The 19,865-nt window shown below is 37.1% G+C and overlaps 2 protein-coding genes across 2 annotated transcripts in view; one reads left to right on the top strand and one right to left on the bottom strand.

Annotated features, from left to right (window-relative positions):
- Positions 1–19,865, top strand: part of LOC132179641 (uncharacterized) — a 129,801-nt gene that overhangs the window by 51,847 nt on the left and 58,089 nt on the right. The window lies entirely within an intron of this gene.
- Positions 3,292–6,171, bottom strand: LOC148586289 (uncharacterized). The gene is made up of 6 exons (XM_088515192.1): positions 5,857–6,171; positions 4,775–5,770; positions 4,596–4,682; positions 4,403–4,507; positions 3,766–3,870; positions 3,292–3,645 (listed from the first exon to the last, which is right to left on the bottom strand). The coding sequence occupies exons 1-6, from the start codon at positions 6,169–6,171 to the stop codon at positions 3,292–3,294; spliced, it is 1,962 nt and encodes a 653-aa protein (XP_088371318.1).

Below are 19,865 nucleotides of genomic sequence, written 5' to 3'. Positions count from 1 at the left end.
ATTCACGTCAAAGAGGGAGAGAGTGCCGAAGAGGTAGAGACTGCCGGAGTGTGAGAGAGACCGCCGAAGTGTGAGAGAGTGCTAGCAGATGAAGTCACAGAGAGAATTGAGAGAGCGAGAGAGGCCTGGCATGCGCAGGAGGAGAAGAGAGTGCCGGAGAGTGTACTACGCACGGGAGGGAGGAAGAAGAAAAGAGAAAGGAGGGGGGGAAAAAAGAGAAAGGAGGAAGAAGAAGAAGGGGAAGGGCGTGCAGGTTTGGCGCGCCTTCCAGAGGCCCGTTAGTAACGTGGCACATGTGCCACGTTACCAACGGGTGACATGGCACATGTGGCACATTACCAAAGGGTGACGTGCCACATATGACACGTTACTAAATTGGTAACGTGCCACATTGGTAACGTGCCATATGTGGCACGTCACTAATATTTAAATTTTGTAAAAAAAATATATATATTGCTCTTAATTTACCAACTTAATTTTTAAAAGCAATATATACAAATTAAAATTAAGAAAACACCAAGCATTTCTATATATATATGTATTAATGTTCTAGAATGTTAATACTAAAAACCACAGTTTCATTTTTTAATAACATTGGGAGTAAGTCGATCTCAAGCTAGTACATAATTGATATATTAATTTGAATAGTATAACTATCAAATTAAACTATTGCACAATAGTTTACTTATATCTATGCTTTACCAATAAATTTATAATGCTAATCATTTAATCATAGATGATTCAAGCCCCGGCCAGTGTCATGCATGCATGGTATATGTGATAGTCATTATAATGACTATCCATCACATATATATTGAATTTTTGTAGTGCCAATATATATATATTTTAAAATATATATGTTGGTTATTATTTTGTGTGAAACACATAATAATTAGGGGTAACTTCACTTACCCCCCCCATACTTTCACCCTTTTTGCAGACACCCCCCCATTGTTCAAAACCTCTCACTTACGTGTATCAAAGTCTGAGTTTCGTTCACTTTGGCCCTTCCGTTAGGATTTTCTGTGAAATCCTAACGGAAGGGGTCGCACGTGCCGCGCACGTGCGAAAGAATTATTGGAAGCCCCGTTTTACCCCTGAAGTCGCTTCTTTGTTGCCCTGCTTCTGCACCATTTAAATCGAAATCATCTTCTTCTTTTTTCGTTCCACTTTTCTTCCAAATTTTTCTCCTTCTTCGGGCAGGCCCATGTTTGTTGTTGTTCTTCTTCGTGCTGACCATTTCATCATTCTACTTGGTTATACCCATTTGATACCCATTATGGATCAAGCCGAGAGTGAAGTCAGTGAAGTGATCGACGCAGGAACAGGAACCAACAATCCAATGTGCAAATGTGGGAGGAGATCACGCATCTTAACAGCATTCACGCTACCGAATTTCGGTAAAAGGTTTTATACATGTGCAAATTACGTGGTAAGATTTATTTTGGCATTTTTATTATGTTGGGGATGGTTACGGTTTTTAGCTGTGTATTTGGTACAATTTTGTTTGCTTAGCCAAAAATGTGAGCGGAGTATTTTGCTGAAATTTGTTTGGTTTGGTTGGCTGGGTATTTGAGATGGGAATTTGGTGAAATTTTTGTTGGTTGGCTGGGTAAATGAGCTGGGTATTTGCTGAAAATTGTTTGGTTGGCTGGGTAAATGAGCTGGAAATTTGCTGAAATTTTTTTGGTTGGCTGGGTAAATGAGCTGGGTATTTGCTGAAATTTTTGTTCGTTGGCTGGGAAAATGAGCTGGGTATTTGCTGAAATTTGTTTGGTTGGCTGGGTAAATGAGCTCGAAATTTGCTGAAATTTTTTTGGTTGGCCGGGTAAATGAGCTGGGTATTTGGTGAAATTTTTGTTCGTTGGCTGGATAAATGAGTTGGGTATTTGCTGATATTTGTTTGGTTGGCTGGGTAAATGAGCTCGAAATTTGCTGAAATTTTTTTGGTTGGCTTGGTATTTTAGCTGGAAATTTGCTTAATTTTTTTCGATTGGCTGGGTATTTGATTAATGAAATTGGCTGGGTATTTGATTAATGAAATTGGTTGTGATATATTTTGAGTCATTTTGAGGTTTAGTTTGTGTTATATTTTGATTGAAGCTAGCTGAGTATGGTTTAAGGTTTAGTTTGTTCATGAAATTGGTTGTAATATATTTTGAATCACTTTGAAACTCTAGGAAGGATTTGGTTGACGTGAGATAGACTATTTTTGTCTAGAAATAGTGTTGGTGGCTTATGGTACATAGTAGTTGTGTGAGAGATCTTATTTTATGTTGATTTGATTGTGTAGAATGCTGACAACCGTGGATGTGGGTTTTTCAAATGGGTAGATATGGATATTTGTCAACATGGTAAGCGAGTGGTTTCAAAATTGTTTGAGTGGCACGAGAATTTGAAGACTGAACGTGCGCAGATTGGAACAACAATCTCGAATGAAATTTTGAAATGCAAGATTGAAGTTGCTGAATATAAGGCCAAAATGGAGGTTGCATCTGTTAATTTTGAAATGCAATTACAAGCGCAGAAGAACAAATTTCATGCAAAGGAGATGAAGTACCGGTTTGCCTTAGCTTGTTCATTTATCCTCCTTGCTGTATTGATGTTTTATCCCGTGTCTAATAGATATTCCTCAAGGTTGATGTTGCCCTGAGCATGTAATGAAATGTGTAATGCAAACCTTATGATGTAATGTATTTTGTTGTCGACTTTTTTTGTGTGAGACAAGTAAGTTACATAGTATTGTTTTGTGCGATACAAGTAATTTACCTACCGTTGTAAAATATTGTGTAACACTTGTAAAATATTGACCTACTATTTTTGTGCGACACAAGTAAAATATTTTGTTGTCGACTTTTTTTGTGTGACACAAGTAATTTACGTACAAGTAATTGACCTACTATATTGTGTAACAATATAGTAGACTTTTTTTGTGCGATACAAGTAACACTTGTAAAATATTGTTTGTAAAATGTTAACATCCAAAATAATTACCATCCAAGAATCCACCACATTGGCAAACAACATGAACACCAAATATTACAACATGTATGCATGTCACAAAATAATTACATAACATTCCTTAACCTGTCTTCATGTCACAAAATAATTACATAAGATTCATTACCCTATCTTCATGTCACAAAATAATTACATTACATTAATAATATTAGAAAGCCACCACATTGGCTAATATGGTGAAGACAAAATATTAGGATTACATTTGTCTGGCTTCATGTCACAAAATAGTTACATTCATTAACTCACAACCTACATCCAACTTTGAAACATTCACGGTTGCCATATTTTTTGCTTTCCTTTCCCCTTTCCCTTGTCCCTTTTTGCATTTTGTGTACCTGTAGGTGGAATTGTTTCACTTGGGGCCACTTGGGATTTGGGTATGTCAAAATCAGGGGGGGCAACCCTAAAGGTAATACCACCTGCCCGTGGAAGTCCCCAAGCACATAGTGGTCCACCTCCTGGAATTTTCGGTGGTCCAGTACGCTCACCCGTGATATCGATCACCAGCTTGCCCTTGCGGTTAGGGTCCCTAACACTACCAGCGTCTACCCTCAAATCACCAGCTGCTCTAGATCTTGTGGCTAACCCCAACAATCTCCTTCTGGTTCTAACTGCAGGACCCGCCTGTAGATTTTAATCAAAATAATATATTAGATAATAAATCTAATATCAGACACAACAAATTCTTTAATAATGCCTTTAATAAATTCAAAATCAGCATATACACTAAATAATAAGGCTTACATTGGATTGGCTATTACGAAGTTCAGTTGGGGCACGAGTTTGGGATGTGTGAAGCTGAGTTGGAGCAGTTGGTTGTGCACTTGGTTGTGGAGTAGTATGAACAACCTACATATTTTTGAAAAAAGATTATGTCACATGCACATTTTTGTTATCAGTACAAAATTAGACACAACAACAGCTTCAATAATTTCACAAACAGCACAAACAATAAATACTCGAAGCCTTACATTCACAATCCAAAATGAGACACAACAACAGCTTCAATAATTTCACAAACAACACATACACTAAATACTCCAAGCCTTACATTCACAATCATAAATGAGACACAACAACAGCTTCAATAATTTCACAAACAACACATACACTAAATACTCCAAGCCTTACATTACATTCACAATCCAAAATGAGACACAACAACAGCTTCAATAATTTCACAAACAGCACATACACTAAATACTCCAAGCCTTACATTACATTCACAATCCTAAATGAGACACAACAACAGCTTCAATAATTTCACAAACAGCACATACACTAAATACTCCAAGCCTTACATTCACAATCCTAAATGAGACACAACAACAGGGTATGCAGTTTCACAAACAACACAAACACTAAATACTCCAAGCCTTACATTGGATTGGCTATTACGATGCTCAGGTGGGGCTCGTCTTTGGGATGCGCGAAGTTGAGTTGGAGCAGTTGGTTGTGCACTTGGTTGGGGAGTAGTATGAACAACCTACATATTTTTATAAAAAAGATTATGTCACATTTTGTTTTTACTATCAAATTAAAATCCGAACCTACAATAAACAAACAAGCCTTACATCATGGCTACTACCAACATCAGTTGCTTGACCTCCCCTTTGTCTTTTGCTTCGACTTCCTGATGCGGCATTAGATGGCTCATCCAACTACAAAATAACATAAAAAATGATTATGAAATAACCATTAGTAAGACAATTTCACAAAGACCATAACAAGAGGGTATGCAGTTAAAAATTACCATATCAAGATTCCAATCAACTCCAGCAGTGGATCTGTAGTACTCTCGTACTTGTTCTCTTCTATCATCTTGCCTCAGCCTTGTAGTGCATGTTCTCTTGTTGTGACCCCATTTCTTACAGTGCCCACACTGATTTTTGGTTCCCCCCCTTCTGATGGCGTTTGGATTTTTTAGCTCCTCAGCCCCTCTCACTCTTACCTTCCTAGGTCTCCCAGGAGCTATCCTTGCCTTTGGTGGTTCGATAATCGGTTGATTGCTCCTAGGCCATTGCTCTTCACTGGGCACGGGATAGATGATGGGCTGATATGTCTTCAGGTACTTGTCTTTACAATAGTAGTCACTGAGATAATCTATTGGGTTGCCACCATGGTATAAGATGGCTGATATGGCATGACTGCATGGTATCCCAGTGACGTCCCATTTCCTACACCCACATGTTCTGCCCGCCACACTGACTGCAAGTCGTTTGCCCTCACATTCGACCTCAAAAATGCCATCGCCGGCATATGTGCACCAACAATGACTGGCACCATCCTCTTCCTTCTCCAACTTGGCCTTTATTTTTGGCCCTAAACTACCATCCTCCATTGCAGCAATCAACTCCCTTTTCCTTACATACCTCCTCATTAATTTATTCCTAATCCCTTCCAACATTGACATTATTGTCAATTCACGGTACTTCAGGATCCATGAGTTGAAACACTCAGCACAATTGTTGTGTACCAGGTCAGACTTGGCCATGGTATTGAACCATCCCCTACACCAACTACTGGGATCAATCTTTGCCAAGTAATCATAAGCAGGCTCACTTACTTTCTTCATCTCTTCCATCGCATAATGAAAATCTGTCTGGGTATAAGATGATGCAGCAGTCCAAAGCAAGTCCTTTAGCAATAGCCCCTTGTGACCGGCACTTCTAAAATTGGCATACAGGTGTCTCACACATGTACGGTGCTCAGCTGTGGGACAAACTTGTTCGAGGCTTGGTACTAGGCCCTGCACATATGGTAAGATAAAATAGGTCAGACATTATTCATACAAGTAAGTTAAATGTTAGACATTATGCACACAAGTATAATTACCTTTTGTCGATCAGATATAAAAGTCCACCCTTGTGCTGGTGCTGGGCCAAGATCAGATATAAGTGCCTCCAAAAACCAAGTCCAGCTGTCCTTGGTCTCTGCTTCTACAACCGCAATGGACAGTGGATACATACTATTGTTGGCATCCCTCCCAACAGCAGCCATTAACTGGCCCTTGTACCTACCCTTCAGGAAGCATGCATCTACACCTATCACTGGTCTACACCCTTGTAAGAAACCTGTCTTCATTGCTGCGAACGATACATATAACCTCTGAAACCTACATGGGACCTCGGGCATTGGTCTCTCAACCATAAGAATTAAACAGCTACCCACATTGGTCTTCCTAACCATTGCACAGTAATCCCATAACCGATGGTATTGCTCATCCAACTTCCCATAAATTTTTTGTTGCGCCTTCTTCCTTGCCCTATACAATGAGCTAACATGGGCATCTACATTCCACTTAGCTTTGACCTGTTTCTGCAAAACGTCTATAGGCAGGTTTGGCTGGTTTCTGAATGAGTCCATGCACCATTCAGCTATCCAAGCTGAGTTAATCATGTGATTCTTGTATCTTCTAGTGCATGAGTGTCTTGGGTACATTGACACCAAGAGAAATGTGGACTCATCCCTTAACTTCTTCCCATAAACCCTGTACTTACATTTCTTGTCTTTGCAACGAGCTATAACCTTCTTGGTTTCATTTCTTGGGAACTCTAAATCCTTCCCCTTTAAAATATTTGCTTGCTTCACCGCTTTTCTAAACTGCACCGCATCACCAAACACATGACCTATTTGCAACACTGGATTTTGCATCTCTTCTTTGGTAAATGGAATTCTTTTGGTGACATCACGACGACTTGATGTTTCTTCATCGTCACTAGCACTGGGAGCGGGCAACCTAAGTATGTCACTCGGACAAAGATCTTCACTATCAGCTTCATCATCTTCCCCCCCTATTTCTTCCACATGTCCACCCCCAGCTTCCTCACCCCCCGCTTCCTCACCCCCAGCTTCCTCACCCCAAGCTTCCTCACTACCATCTTCCTCACCCCCAGCTTCCTCACTACCATCTTCCTCACCCCCATCTTCCTCACCCCTAAACCCTGCTTCATCATCAACAACACCCGAACCCCCCACCCTTTCTGACTCCACATGCTCCTCCCCATCTGATGACTCAGCATCAGTATCTACGCTAAGAACCTCGTCCCAGAAAGCATCCTTCTTATATACAACAGTCCTCTCATATTCTTCATCCTCTTCTGCATTGTCATCTACCGCATCTACATTAACAGCATCAAATGAAACCAAATACAACTCAGCTAGCCCATGCCCTAAATGGTGTGAAACCATTTCATTTACATCATGATCAGATGATATCAGCCTTAATCCTTCATCTAAAGACGTATCAGGTATCTTGTAGTGAATGAGGTCACCAAACCTATACCCATACTCCTTACATATTTCCTCAATATCCAAGAAAGACATCTTATGTACATCATGAACCGAATGATTATGAACAAACCCACCCACATACGTACACCTATTCGCCCTATTGAAGTAACCATTGTAATGGACCTCAAACAGCAATATGTCACTCGCCATTATGCGGCCTGCCACATTGAGACAGGATGCAAAAAGCATTAAACAAAATGCAACATATATTTACAGAACACAAAAAAAGGAAGCAACAAAATACACCATTGAGTGACCCTACGTATGCAGTGAGCTTTGGCTAAAGCATGCAGAATATTCCAACGAAGCATTAAACAAACAAACCCTAAACCCTAAACAGCAATCAAACAGTGAGAAATAAACCATTAAGTACGCAAACCCTAAGTATGCAGTGAGCTTTAGCTAAAGCATGCAGAATATTCCAAAAAAGCATTAAACTAAAACAAACCCTAAAGCTTACAAACCCTAAAGCCTAAAAAGCAATCAAACAGTGAGAAATAAACCATTAAGAATGCATACTATTATTGCTAAACCATAAGTATGCAGTGACTTTTGGCTAAAGCATCCAGAATATTCTAGGTATGGACTTAATCATTGCTAAACCCTAAATATGCAGTGCCTTTTTGCAGTGAACAACAGCAATTAAAAAAATCACATTTAACTCTAAGTATGGACTTAATTATTGCTAAACCCTAAAAATGCAGTGACTTTTTTTGTAGTGAACAACAGCAATCAAACAGTGAGAATTTAACTCTAAGTATGGACTTAATTATTGCTAAACCCTAAATATGCAATGCCTTTTTGCAGTGAACAACAACAATTAAAAAAATCACATTTAACTCTAAGTATGGACTTAATTATTGCTAAACCCTAAATATGCAGTGCCTTTTTGCAGTGAACAACAACAATCAAACAGTGAGAATTTAACTCTAAGTATGGACTTAATTATTGCTAAACCCTAAATATGCAGTGCCTTTTTGCAGTGAACAACAACAATTAAAAAAATCACATTTAACTCTAAGTATGGACTTAATTATTGCTAAACCCTAAATATGCAGTGCCTTTTTGCAGTGAACAACAGCACTCAAACAGTGATAATTTAACTCTAAGTATGGACTTAATTATTGCTAAACCCTAAATATGCAGTGACTTTTTTGCTAAAGCAAACCCTAACAGACAGTCAACTTTCTTCAACCGACAGTAGCCAATTTAAAAATGGAAAATGGACACCCAACATTTTGCTAGCATCAATTTGACCAAAGAAAGTGGACACCCACTTTATTCAACCCACCAGTACACAAATCGTTTTTTATTTGACAGACTTTTGACAATAAAACCATATGACCCACAAATAGACAACCCACAAATAGACAACATTCGACAATAAAGGGGACCACAATGTGAAACTCGGCATACGGAAAAGGGGACCACAATGGTCGACGACTCGGCATACCAACATATAAAACAACCAAAATCATTTGACAAAAGGGACTATACCTGGAAAAGATGGCAGAGACGAAGAAGACGGCTTACGGGCAAATCTTCCAACGCAACTACACGAGATAGGCACGGGGTGGAATCACGATTTAGGGTTGGGTGGAATCGCGATTTAGGGTTGGGTGGAATCGCGATTTTGGGTTGGGTGGAATCGCGATTTAGGGTTGGTTTATTTGGGTGGAATCGCGATTTAAATCTGGTACTGGGTGGGTTGACGAAGGTCAGTGGTCGTCGGCCTGTGTTCTTCACGAAGACGCTATCCAAATCGTTTTTCAATTTCGAGTTTTCGTGATTTTCTTAAAAAAACCCTAAACGTGTTTGTACACGTGGTCGCATCCGGGGTAAAACGGGGCTTCCAATAATTCTTTCGCACGTGCGCGGCACGTGCGACCCCTTCCGTTAGGATTTCACAGAAAATCCTAACGGAAGGGCCAAAGTGAACGAAACTCAGACTTTGATACACGTAAGTGAGAGGTTTTGAACAATGGGGGGGTGTCTGCAAAAAGGGTGAAAGTATGGGGGGGGTAAGTGAAGTTACCCCTAATAATTAATATACGTTGACATATTCTTTTGACAAATACTTAATAATATATGTTAATGTTAATTTGATATAATATTCTTATTGTGCTATGATTTCCAAATTTGGTGTAGTATTCTTATTGTTCATATATAGTTCTACAGTGCATTGGATGGCATAGTTTTTTAATAATTAACCTGTTTCTTTTACAATTGTAAAAAACTTAGGGCCAAGCTATTAGTTACGTAGTTCGGAATTCTCAGGGCTGTGATAAACGTGTCAACTATAGGTTATGGACTGCATGCAATTATATGCCTCGTAAGTTGTAATTTGTAATCTGTAATAAACGTGTTCTATATAAACGTGTTCTATAGGTTGTAATTTGTAAACCTTAGGGCCTTAGGGGCACCCTAAGCAAGTTGATGATTTAGCCAACCATATAGCTTTCTAATTTTTTAGAATGTCATAAGAAGATGATGATCTAGGGTTGAGCTCGTAGGTAATATATATATCCTCGATATATATAAAAGTTATTCTAATTTTCTTTCTTCATTACAAAAATAAAAAAAATATTGGGGCGCACGATAAACAAGCTTTTGCCGAGTTTTATAAGGGTATGTATCGATCGTGAATAAGTACTACATGCACCAATTTATATTAAATTTAGTCTATAAATATATGGAATGGATCCATATATATAAGTACTATATAATTATTTATTAAGTATATATTTGGAATTTGGATTTACTAATTAAGTAACAGTAAGCACATGGTACTTACTGTTACTTAATTATAATTAAGCAAATACTTAATAAATTATTAATTAGATACTTAAAAAATAATATAGAATACCAAATTATTAATGCATAGTACTTAATTATATATATTACTAGAACTTGTTATTATGTGTATATATAGTAAATTATATATACTAGTCATGCTAATATTATTTGCGAACGGTAAACGATCGAGCCTAGTTTTATATGGGTGTGTTAAACAAATGTTAAACTTGTTCTATTGCATGAATGCAATACATATGCAAGCTTGGTAATAATTTCTAATTTTCTTAATTTTGTTTTCAACTCGCGCTAGTATTTCAGCGAACGTTAAACAAGCGAGCATTTAATAGTTGAGTTAATTAATTAAATATTTACAAAATGGTGACGTGTCAATACATATGACACGTCATTCTTTAGTAACATGTCAATTTGACACATCATTCTTTTGGTAACATGTCAAAATGACACGTTACCAATCGGTAACGTGTCTTTTTTGCACATTACCAATTGGTAACATGTCATTTTGACACGTTACCATTTCGTAACGTGCCAAAGAGACACGTTTCTAAAATATGACCTGTCATTTTGACATCTCATATTTTGGTAACGTGGCAAGTTTAACACGTCACCATTCGGTGACCTGTTAAAAGTGACACATTAACAAAGTTTTTATTAACAAGTCAGAAATTGCCACATCACCACATGGTGATGTGGCAAAAATTAGTGAACATTTGTCACGTCACTAATATTACATTTTTTTTGTAGTGATTAGTAAATCAAAGTGATTATTATTTCATATCTAAGTCTACTATTCCCTCAAGATTAATAATATTTTCAATTAGTACCAATAATTAATATAATAGAAATAATGACATATAATTGGAGGTAAATTTTTGGGAAATAACTTTTTTTTATTATGTATGTATGGTCAATAGCATTGCCCCAAAATTTATTTATTTATTTATTATTATTTTTTTTTGCTTTATTATTTAATAGTTTTTTTTCTTCAAGACCATTAGCAGCGACACTCACTATCACCGCTAGTGGGCAACGTCGCCGCTGATGAGGGGTCAGTAGCGATGACTACAGGCTTGCCACTAATGAGCCTTTCAATTTGTTTTTTAATTTTTTCTAATGTCGTTAGCAGTGACAATGTAGTCGCCGCTATTGACCCCTCTTTAGCGGCGACCGTAAGTAGTAGCCGATGTTGACCCCCATTAGCGGCGACATAATGTCAATGCAAATGATTTTTTAAATATTTTTTTTAATTTTTATGAAGTCAATAGCGGTGACAAAAATGACGCTGCTATTGACTACTCATCAGCGGCGACACCAGCTATCACCGCTGTTTGGCACTCAATAGCGGCGACAATGTGTCGCCGCTGATTGAAACTTATTAGCAGCAACCTAATGTCGCCACTAATGAGGGGTTAACAGCGGCGACCTCTGATAGTCGCCGCTGATGAGTCTCAATAGTGGCAACATGTTGTTGCTACTATTTAGGTAGCTGCTAAATACCAATCTTTTTTTTTTTTTTTTTTTTTGTATTTAGCGTCCACTATTAGAGGCGACTTTGGTGTCGTCGCTAATTGTTTGGTCACTAAAGACCCTTTTGCTTGTAGTAAGTAGATATAAGAAATGCATTTAGGTGACAGCAATTTGTAGAACACATTCTTATGGTGGTTCATTTCAATGCATTCTAAATGCATCAACATATATATGAACTAGAAGAATCACTTTCAATGATCAACACAAACCATTCTATCATATAGTATTGATATGTCAAGTCTTCACCATAAAAAATGCTCAATTTTATCATTGACTATCAACTCAAATTTACAAGTTATAAGGAGATTGTGATTTAAATTGTTTTAGATTAATCGTACTCAATGCCTTGAATCCATCTCATGAATGACAATTTCCCCAACAAAATAAGTCTAACAAACAGAAGGATTTTTATACAAATAAAATCAAATTCAAAATGATTCATAGGGCACCAACCCTAACATTAATCCTAACAACATCATGCATACTCAAGATCATCCTTATTGGTCACTAAATGTAGTTGAACAAAAAAGAACAAAAAAATGGATGAGAAAATTAACATATATAATATATTAAGTTGAGATTAAAAATATTTAGAATGAAAGACAAGTGCTTACAAGATGAAAGATAACAATAAAATTGAATGAAATAAGTTAACAACACCATAATTTTATTTAACCAAACATTAAATTAAAAAATAAATAAATAATGAAAGGCATCTGACCCACAAAGGCAAACCCATTTGCCTTGCCAAAGTTAATCAGTTAACAATATTTTTAAGAAAGACTCAATTTTCGCGTGTCAAATTTGAAAGAACATTGTCCTAGGAAGCAACAATAACTGTAATGATGTGACAATAAAAGAGGGGGGGGGGGGGGGGGGTAGGATAGCTGGCCTAAACAAGCTTTTATTTAAGTAAAAACTCAAATTGAATCTCATTAATAAAAATAAAAATAAAAATAAAAAAGCCCTAAAATCCAACTTTATATCAACAAAGTAGCAAACAAAACAATCATCTGTTTTCGTGTCTTGGTTAGATTCTTCAAGGTAATATCTCCTCTTCTAGACATATCTATCTCGAAGAGAAACAATTAGTTAATAGCAGAAATGCCAAAAATGAGAAGGTGAAATTGGATTTGAGAAACAAGATGGATATCATGGCCTAGGAAGAAAATTAGTACAGAGAAACAACTCACAACTATTTACTCTCAATAGGAACTAGAAGTCCTCCAGCTGGTTAATAGAGATATTGGAAAGCTTCAGCCTAATGGCTTCAAACTCTGCATTTTGCCTCTCTTCATTGGTCAACCATAAAGACAAGCAACGATTGATTAAGTCCTTGCTGCAACTCATGGGGGAGCCCCTTTTAAAAATCCGGGTCCTCCCAAATCTTGTAATCTTTGCTAGATTCGAATCCGAAGGCTCTTCGGCATAACTCTCTAAAATGTCCCGGATGGCACGACACCAGATTGGCCGAGCTACCTTTAGGAAGTCATGAGTAGCCAATACTGGAAGGTTCACACTTCCTAGTTCAGACTCACCATTCCCACCTCTTCCACGATAATCTGATCCTCCCACCTTCAGAAGACCACAACCATCTGCTAGGTCACTGTATGCTGTTGACCAACACAAGTAAACTACCATGTAAGTGCCAAATGTAGAATATAAGCAAAAGATGAGATTCCATGACTTTGAAGGACATAAATTCCCTTCACAATATCAGCATTGTAAATGTTCAACAACAGCATATAATCATATTAATATCGTCAACAGGGCTCTACAGTGCAGAAAGCATACAAGGAGATTGTCATACATATATAAAAGTAAATGACCCACACAACGCTATGTGAACAGTACCCACGATGCTGTATGAACAGTACCATCGAACAGTATTATGAACAGTACCCTATACAGTATTTTATGTTTGTGAATCTTATGAAAATTTGGTGATCCCTAGTTTGAAGATCCGAGTTTTCAAGAAATAATGGGTCTAAATTTTTTGGGTATGCTGGAAATTGTTGGGAATTTCAAAGGAAAAACATAAACAAGAAAAAACTGAGGGTTGAGAAGCAAGGGATTTGTCTACTTGTTCTTCTGGGACAAGGAGAAAGGTCTGCTAGTACAATAAGGAGTCTATATTCCAAGTCCTAGTTTATGTTGGAGTCCTTTATTAATTAGTCTTTATAGTCCTTCTTTTACTTGGATTTCTTATCTTATAAATAGGGGATAGTAGTTGTAGTTTATTTTCAATAAAGAATTATTAAGCAAAAGCTTGTTTGTGGTTTGTTTCCAACCCTAATTGGATTCAATTGTGGTCTCTCCTACCTGAAATGAGTTATTGTGGTCTCTCCTACCCGAAAGGAGTCATTATTATCAATAAATTTCTATTATTAGTTGTGGGGTTCCATCAAAGGCACTAGCGAATGCAGGCGATAAAAGTCGTGGCGCTCAATGATGGATAAAACCATCTAGGGTAAGAAAACTCCTAAAAACTTAAATATTGACAAGTTCCCAAAGAAACTGTGAAGATTAAGTAGAAAAAGAACAATGGAAAAAAGGTTTCCATCACAGACACAAAGTCTGAGGCCCAACTGATTTGGTTTACTTTTAAAAACCCAATCCCGATAGAGTACTAGCACCTTGATGCAGGAGAAAATTGAGAAAACTGTTATTTAAAAGATTGAATTTCTCCTTTTCCATCAGGATTATATTTTCTTTTTTCTAATATGGATTATGTTTTTCCTTTCCTATTAGGATTTGTTTTCCTTTTCGAGTTAGGTTTGATTTTCCTTTTCCTTGTTAATTTAGGAGGTACCTAGCCTATATAAAGGCATCTAGTCTTTGTTATTTTAAGAATGCAGTTTATATTATCAATTAAATAAGTCTTTTAGAGTTATTTCTCTGTTTGTTTATCTGGGGTAGTTAGAGACTTTCTTTTCCCTATTTGTTATTTTCTCTCTTCCTGAATTTCCTTCTCAATCTTCAATTCTTAGTTTCTACTGCTATTATACGCTGTCAGAACAATCTTACTACTGCCCGACGTCACACCTCTATGAACTGAAAGGAGATCCAACTGGTGGAAAAAAGATACCCTACACAGACACAGAGTTTGAAGCCCAACCGGTTCAGGTTAAACAGAAAGCAACACAATAACAAAAAGAAATTTAAATACAAGAAAGAAAGCAGAAAAAAAAAATAAAAAATTCTAAGCCCAAAAAATAGCAACACACGAGGCGGAAGGGCGGAGGCCCTACTGTCGGCGCGTGAGGAACACGCGTCGGCGTAGGTTGCCAGGGGGATGGTGGGGAACGCCAAAAGAGGCCAGCAGCAGGGTGGAGGGGCAGCGAAAGCTTGCACGCGCTGCGAAAGGCGCTCCACGCGACAGCGCATGTGATACACGCGCTGGAGAGTAAGATCTACTCTCAGGCGTGTGTGGGCCACGCGCCGGCATGTGGTGGTACGGCTGATGGCAGTGAAAAGGTGAGAGACCCAGGATCCTGGTGGAGTGACGTGTCTTTGGGTGTGGCTTCCTGAAATTTACAGGTCTGATTTTGAAAAAATAAAATCCAAAAACTTCAAAGAGTTTGCATATCCAAGGTGGAGGACGACGGTATGGTGCTGAAACCGGGTGGCTGGCGATGGAGAATGGGCTGGTGGTGCTTTTTTGCAAAGATTGGACCTTCGAGGGGGGAGACTGGACCTCCAAAGAGGTGGATAGGACCTCCGAAGAGGCGGATAAGACCTTTGAAGAGGCAGCAAGAAAGGGAGGGGGAAAGAGGAAGAGGGGAATAGGGGGAAAAATGTGGGAGGAGGGAGCCGTGACTCCCTCCCCACTAGATGGCCAGAGATACAAGGGGGAGGCTCTCTTCAAGTTTCTGGAAGAGAGAGAGAGATCAGAGCACAAGCTACTTATTTGTTCCTTTTATAACCACATGCACCCATTTTCATTATTTTTTTTTTCAATACAAAGCCTAATATGTATAAAAGTGCATCAAAAATTTCCTTGTGGGTCCTGCTTACAATCTGACAGGATAAATTCCATTTGAACAAAGTATATAATTATTTTATGAGGGGACAACACCACAAGTATGAGCTTCCCATTTTCTATGAATTTCCACTATATTCCTATTATTCTATTCTCCCAATTCTCTAAACCTCTTCTATCCTAGTACACCTTAACTATTGGAAACAGATGAATGGACTATTCATAAACAGATTGAAAAATATGAAAATATATGTTAACAATTACTGATGAGACAATATACCCAACAAAACAAATTACTAGGAAATGGTGATCAAAATGGAGCCAAAATAAGGTTTCCAAACTCAAACAACGTGCATAGAGCAGCCTTTAAACATAAAAGGTCACCGGCACTGGTTCTTCCTTAGTAGATTTTACTAACTAGAGTGCAATGCTTGGCATGGTCAAAGACCTGGTGACGCCAAGACATTTGATTGCACTAGTTCTGGGTTCCGCTTGTGCATTAAATGTGCCACTCTTCTACTAGTAACTAGGTATAGATATGATATGCATCTCCTATATCTCACTTACGCCGCTGAAGATGGCACCGAAAAATATTATTGTCAAATTTGGAATGAAGAAATAGATGAAAAGCTTTGGTTCTATTACTATAAAACTTGTGACTTTACTGCTCAACCTCAATGTATTCTTGAAAGAACTTGTTTCGATTAGTTATATTTGTTTATGTGACAGAGACATAGAGGAAATACCTTATTGTATATTATTTAATTCAATATACATTCATTATGACTAAAACTCATGCTAATAAAGACATTTTACGCATTTTGCATACGGGTACTTTGTTCCTGTAAGAACCACCAGTCTAACACATGAAGTGTCTTAAAATAAGAAAGCTAACCTTTAACTAGTTGAACGTACGATATATGTCCAATAGTAGATGAATGAGCAAGGAAGTAGTAGTGTGTGTTTGCCAAAGGACTTGAAAAAGGAAGTGGATTGGAACTATAACAGATTTAATTGAAGTGAAAAAAAAAAAAAAAAAAAAAAAGCTTTGTTTGTAGTGATTTTTTTTTTTAATTTATTTAAATAGTAATAAAAAGTTATTGATGTGATGTAAAAAGTAAGAATGTTGGAGTTGATTTTGAGAAGAATTTTTTGAGGTTTTGGGTTTTTGGGTCCTCTTTCCGGTCCACTCCTTTGCCAAAGCCATAGTCCCAATAAAATGGTCAAGCAATTACCCAATGTCAGCCCCTATGTGAAATTACAAAAAAAAAAAAAAACCCTACAATAATAAAAAGGGAAAATAAAACATCAAATTCATCCATTGATACTCTGTTTAGCCTGCATACCCATTGAACCCATCCTTCTCTTTTGGGGCCAAAACCCAACAATTTCATCCATTGACACTACCTATCTTGCGTTTTCTCTTCCAATGAAAGACATTTTTAAGTGTAAGAGGGGTAGGGAGTTTCTGGATCATCGAGATTGCCCATGTCTTATGGAATGCTATTTTCAGCTGTGTTGGATTAGCCTCAATTATGCCTAACAGTAACAGACTAGTGGATTTTCTTATTTGTTGGAAAGGGACGTGCGGCTGTCCTCAAGATACAGCAGTGAACTTAGTTTTGATGGTAGAACTAAAGTTTTTTTTTTTTCAGAAGTCTTTCCACTGGGCATCTGCATGTGCTCTTCATCTTAATTTCTTAGTTTCTTGATTTTCTTAACCATTTTGTCTACTTTGGTTGCGGCTTTTGCGTTTTTCAATGATATTTCGTGTACTTATTAAAAATGTAACTTTTTTTTTTAAAAAAAAAAAAATTCTCTTAATCCCTTTTTCTATTGTTTTTGTGATGCACTAGCATCCAAAAATTCATCCAAAGCAAAGCAGGCCTGCTAGTCTGCTAAAAGTATTAGGGATGGACACACCCTTGAATCAATGATTATGCAAACTCTACAAAATAATAATAGAATAATAAATGCAAGAGATCAACACACAGTATTTATGTAGTTGAGCAGTTCACCTACATACACGGGATTAACTCCGATCAATCCATTATAAATAACTTGTTACAGTGGTGTTTACTCAAGTTATGCAAAACTTGAGTTAATACAAGAGTAAAATAATATAAAGAGAAACAACCTCTGTTGAAACTAATATACACTCTCAGTGGTGTATTAAAACTCTTTTCTTAAGACTCTCTCTGGAGTATAACTGAAACTCTCCTCTCCTGGCTTCTCTTCTGATGTGTTGTTGTTGATCATCATCAATCATGTTTGAGGCATAAGGCCCCTTGGCTATTTATTGCCAAAGTTAAAACCATCTAGATGAATGAACTTGACATCCAAGTTAGAACCATCTAGATGATGAAGACAAATTGAGAACTGAAAATTCTATATACGACTCCAAACGACACCTATTCTGAATATATAGGTGTTTCACACAATGTTATGCGGAAATAGATCTGACCTAACAATTAATAAACAACCAAAAATATATGAAACAATAAACAATAAATAACACAAATATTTTGATTACGAAGAGGAAACCAATTAGAGAACTCTTTAAAAGTAAAACAATAAAGGATTACAAGACGTTCACACTTACAAAACCTTTGCAATTGACACGATCTTGTATAAGACAAGCGACCCACTTGCCTTCTACCGCAGTAGCCCTTTTCAGAGACAGCTGACACAATCCTTCTACGTGATTTCCCTTCACCGGAACTCCGGTTGACTTCACTTCAACAATCAACAAACGATCACTCTAAGAGAGAGAACATACTCTCTATGTCACAGACTCTCTTAGCACACTACGACGAATTCTAGATACAGAAATTCGTAGTATAACTTGTGTACAGTGAACTTCACTTTTTGTCGTCATCTAAAGGCTTCGAGTGTGTTTTATCCAAAAGATAAAGGACAGGAAGGTGAAGGATGTAATATTCATGGGCCGATTGAAGTAAATAAAGTCGCTGGATAGTTTTATTTTGCATTGGGAAAGCTTTCAGCAGCCAAATGTGAAAGATTTAGGAGAAGCTCTGTTTTGGTTGCTTGCCAAGAACAGAGTGGTTGTTCTTATATTTATAACCACAAAAGCTACAAGAGAATCACAATAAGGACAAGGTAGAAAAGTTAGATGTGGGTGATAAAAGTAAAATCCAAATATGGAATTGAGAGGACTTCTACCTTGGGCTGTCGACTGAGAAGAGCAGCAATTGTTGCAGAAAATCTGGAAGTGCAGGAAACATGGAAGAGGTGGGCTGTCATTCAGCCTACCTTGAAACATGAGATTGCTGACTTGTTGAGATTTATCCTTTCACAAAAAGTTGAAGGACACGATTTGCTGGGTTTCCAACAGGGTAGTTATAATGTAAGATTACCTTGGCACCAACAAAATGCTTTGTTTTAAACAAAGTCTTCTTTTATGGAATTTTAGTATCCTTGTGCATGATGTATATCAGTCACAGGATCAACAAATTAGCTTTTGGTGACTACTTTCCTTGCTTGGTAAATCCCCTTGATGGGTAATTGTTTCTTTCTTCTCCTGCATAGCTGTTTACATGTTTATAAATGCTGAAAGTATTCTATATTGCATTAATGTCATACTGCTTCAAATTGAATAAAAGCCAGGAACACTGTTTCTTATTGAAGGTTTTCTGTAAAAAAGGAAGTGCATAGGCTGTATCATATGAAACTGCTGTATTGAATCGAATCTGGCTTTTGAAAATTCTGATGAATGCAACCTTTTGCATTTTCTATATGTCAACTTTTATTTACTCATTTCTTCTCGTCTTTCTTCCTCCTAATATTACAAGAATTGCCAAAACAAAAGTGAAATAGTTATATAGTTCAGAATGTTAAGCGTCTATTAAATAATTAACATTTTCTATTATTTTTTTAGGTAAATAAGCAACCCTTTAATCAAAATTTGTTCGAAACACCAAATGGTATGCACCAATATTTCATCAAGGTTGGTATTATGTTCTTGTTATGTTTCTGTCTTTGAGGTTTCATAAACAAATGCTGAATGATCTTTTCCTATTTATAGAAATTTCTTTTTTTCGTTTATTAATTTTGATGTTTATATTGTGAAAACAAAGCAGTGACATAAATTTAATATTTGAATTAAATACAAGAACATACAATCATTATCTGAAAAGTTTATGATGATTGTAGATCTTGGGCTGCTGTAACACACTGTATCTAAATTGTCTATGGAGTTTTTTATAAA

Source organism: Corylus avellana, chromosome 4 (assembly GCF_965113065.1).
Source record: "Corylus avellana chromosome 4, dhCorAvel1.hap1.2, whole genome shotgun sequence".
Lineage (NCBI taxonomy): Eukaryota > Viridiplantae > Streptophyta > Magnoliopsida > Fagales > Betulaceae > Corylus > Corylus avellana.
This window is presented reverse-complemented; position numbering and strand designations above follow the sequence as displayed.

Bases quoted from the DNA above. Each gene is read 5' to 3' on its own strand.
- LOC148586289 (XM_088515192.1), bottom strand. From the start codon at position 6,171: ATGGTTGAGAGACCAATGCCCGAGGTCCCATGTAGGTTTCAGAGGTTA. The intron at 5,771-5,856 runs GTAATTATACTT...CCATATGTGCAG, and splicing joins TTATATCTGATCGACAAAAG to GGCCTAGTACCAAGCCTCGA. The intron at 4,508-4,595 runs GTAAGGCTTGTT...AAAAATATGTAG, and splicing joins ATGTTGGTAGTAGCCATGAT to GTTGTTCATACTACTCCCCA.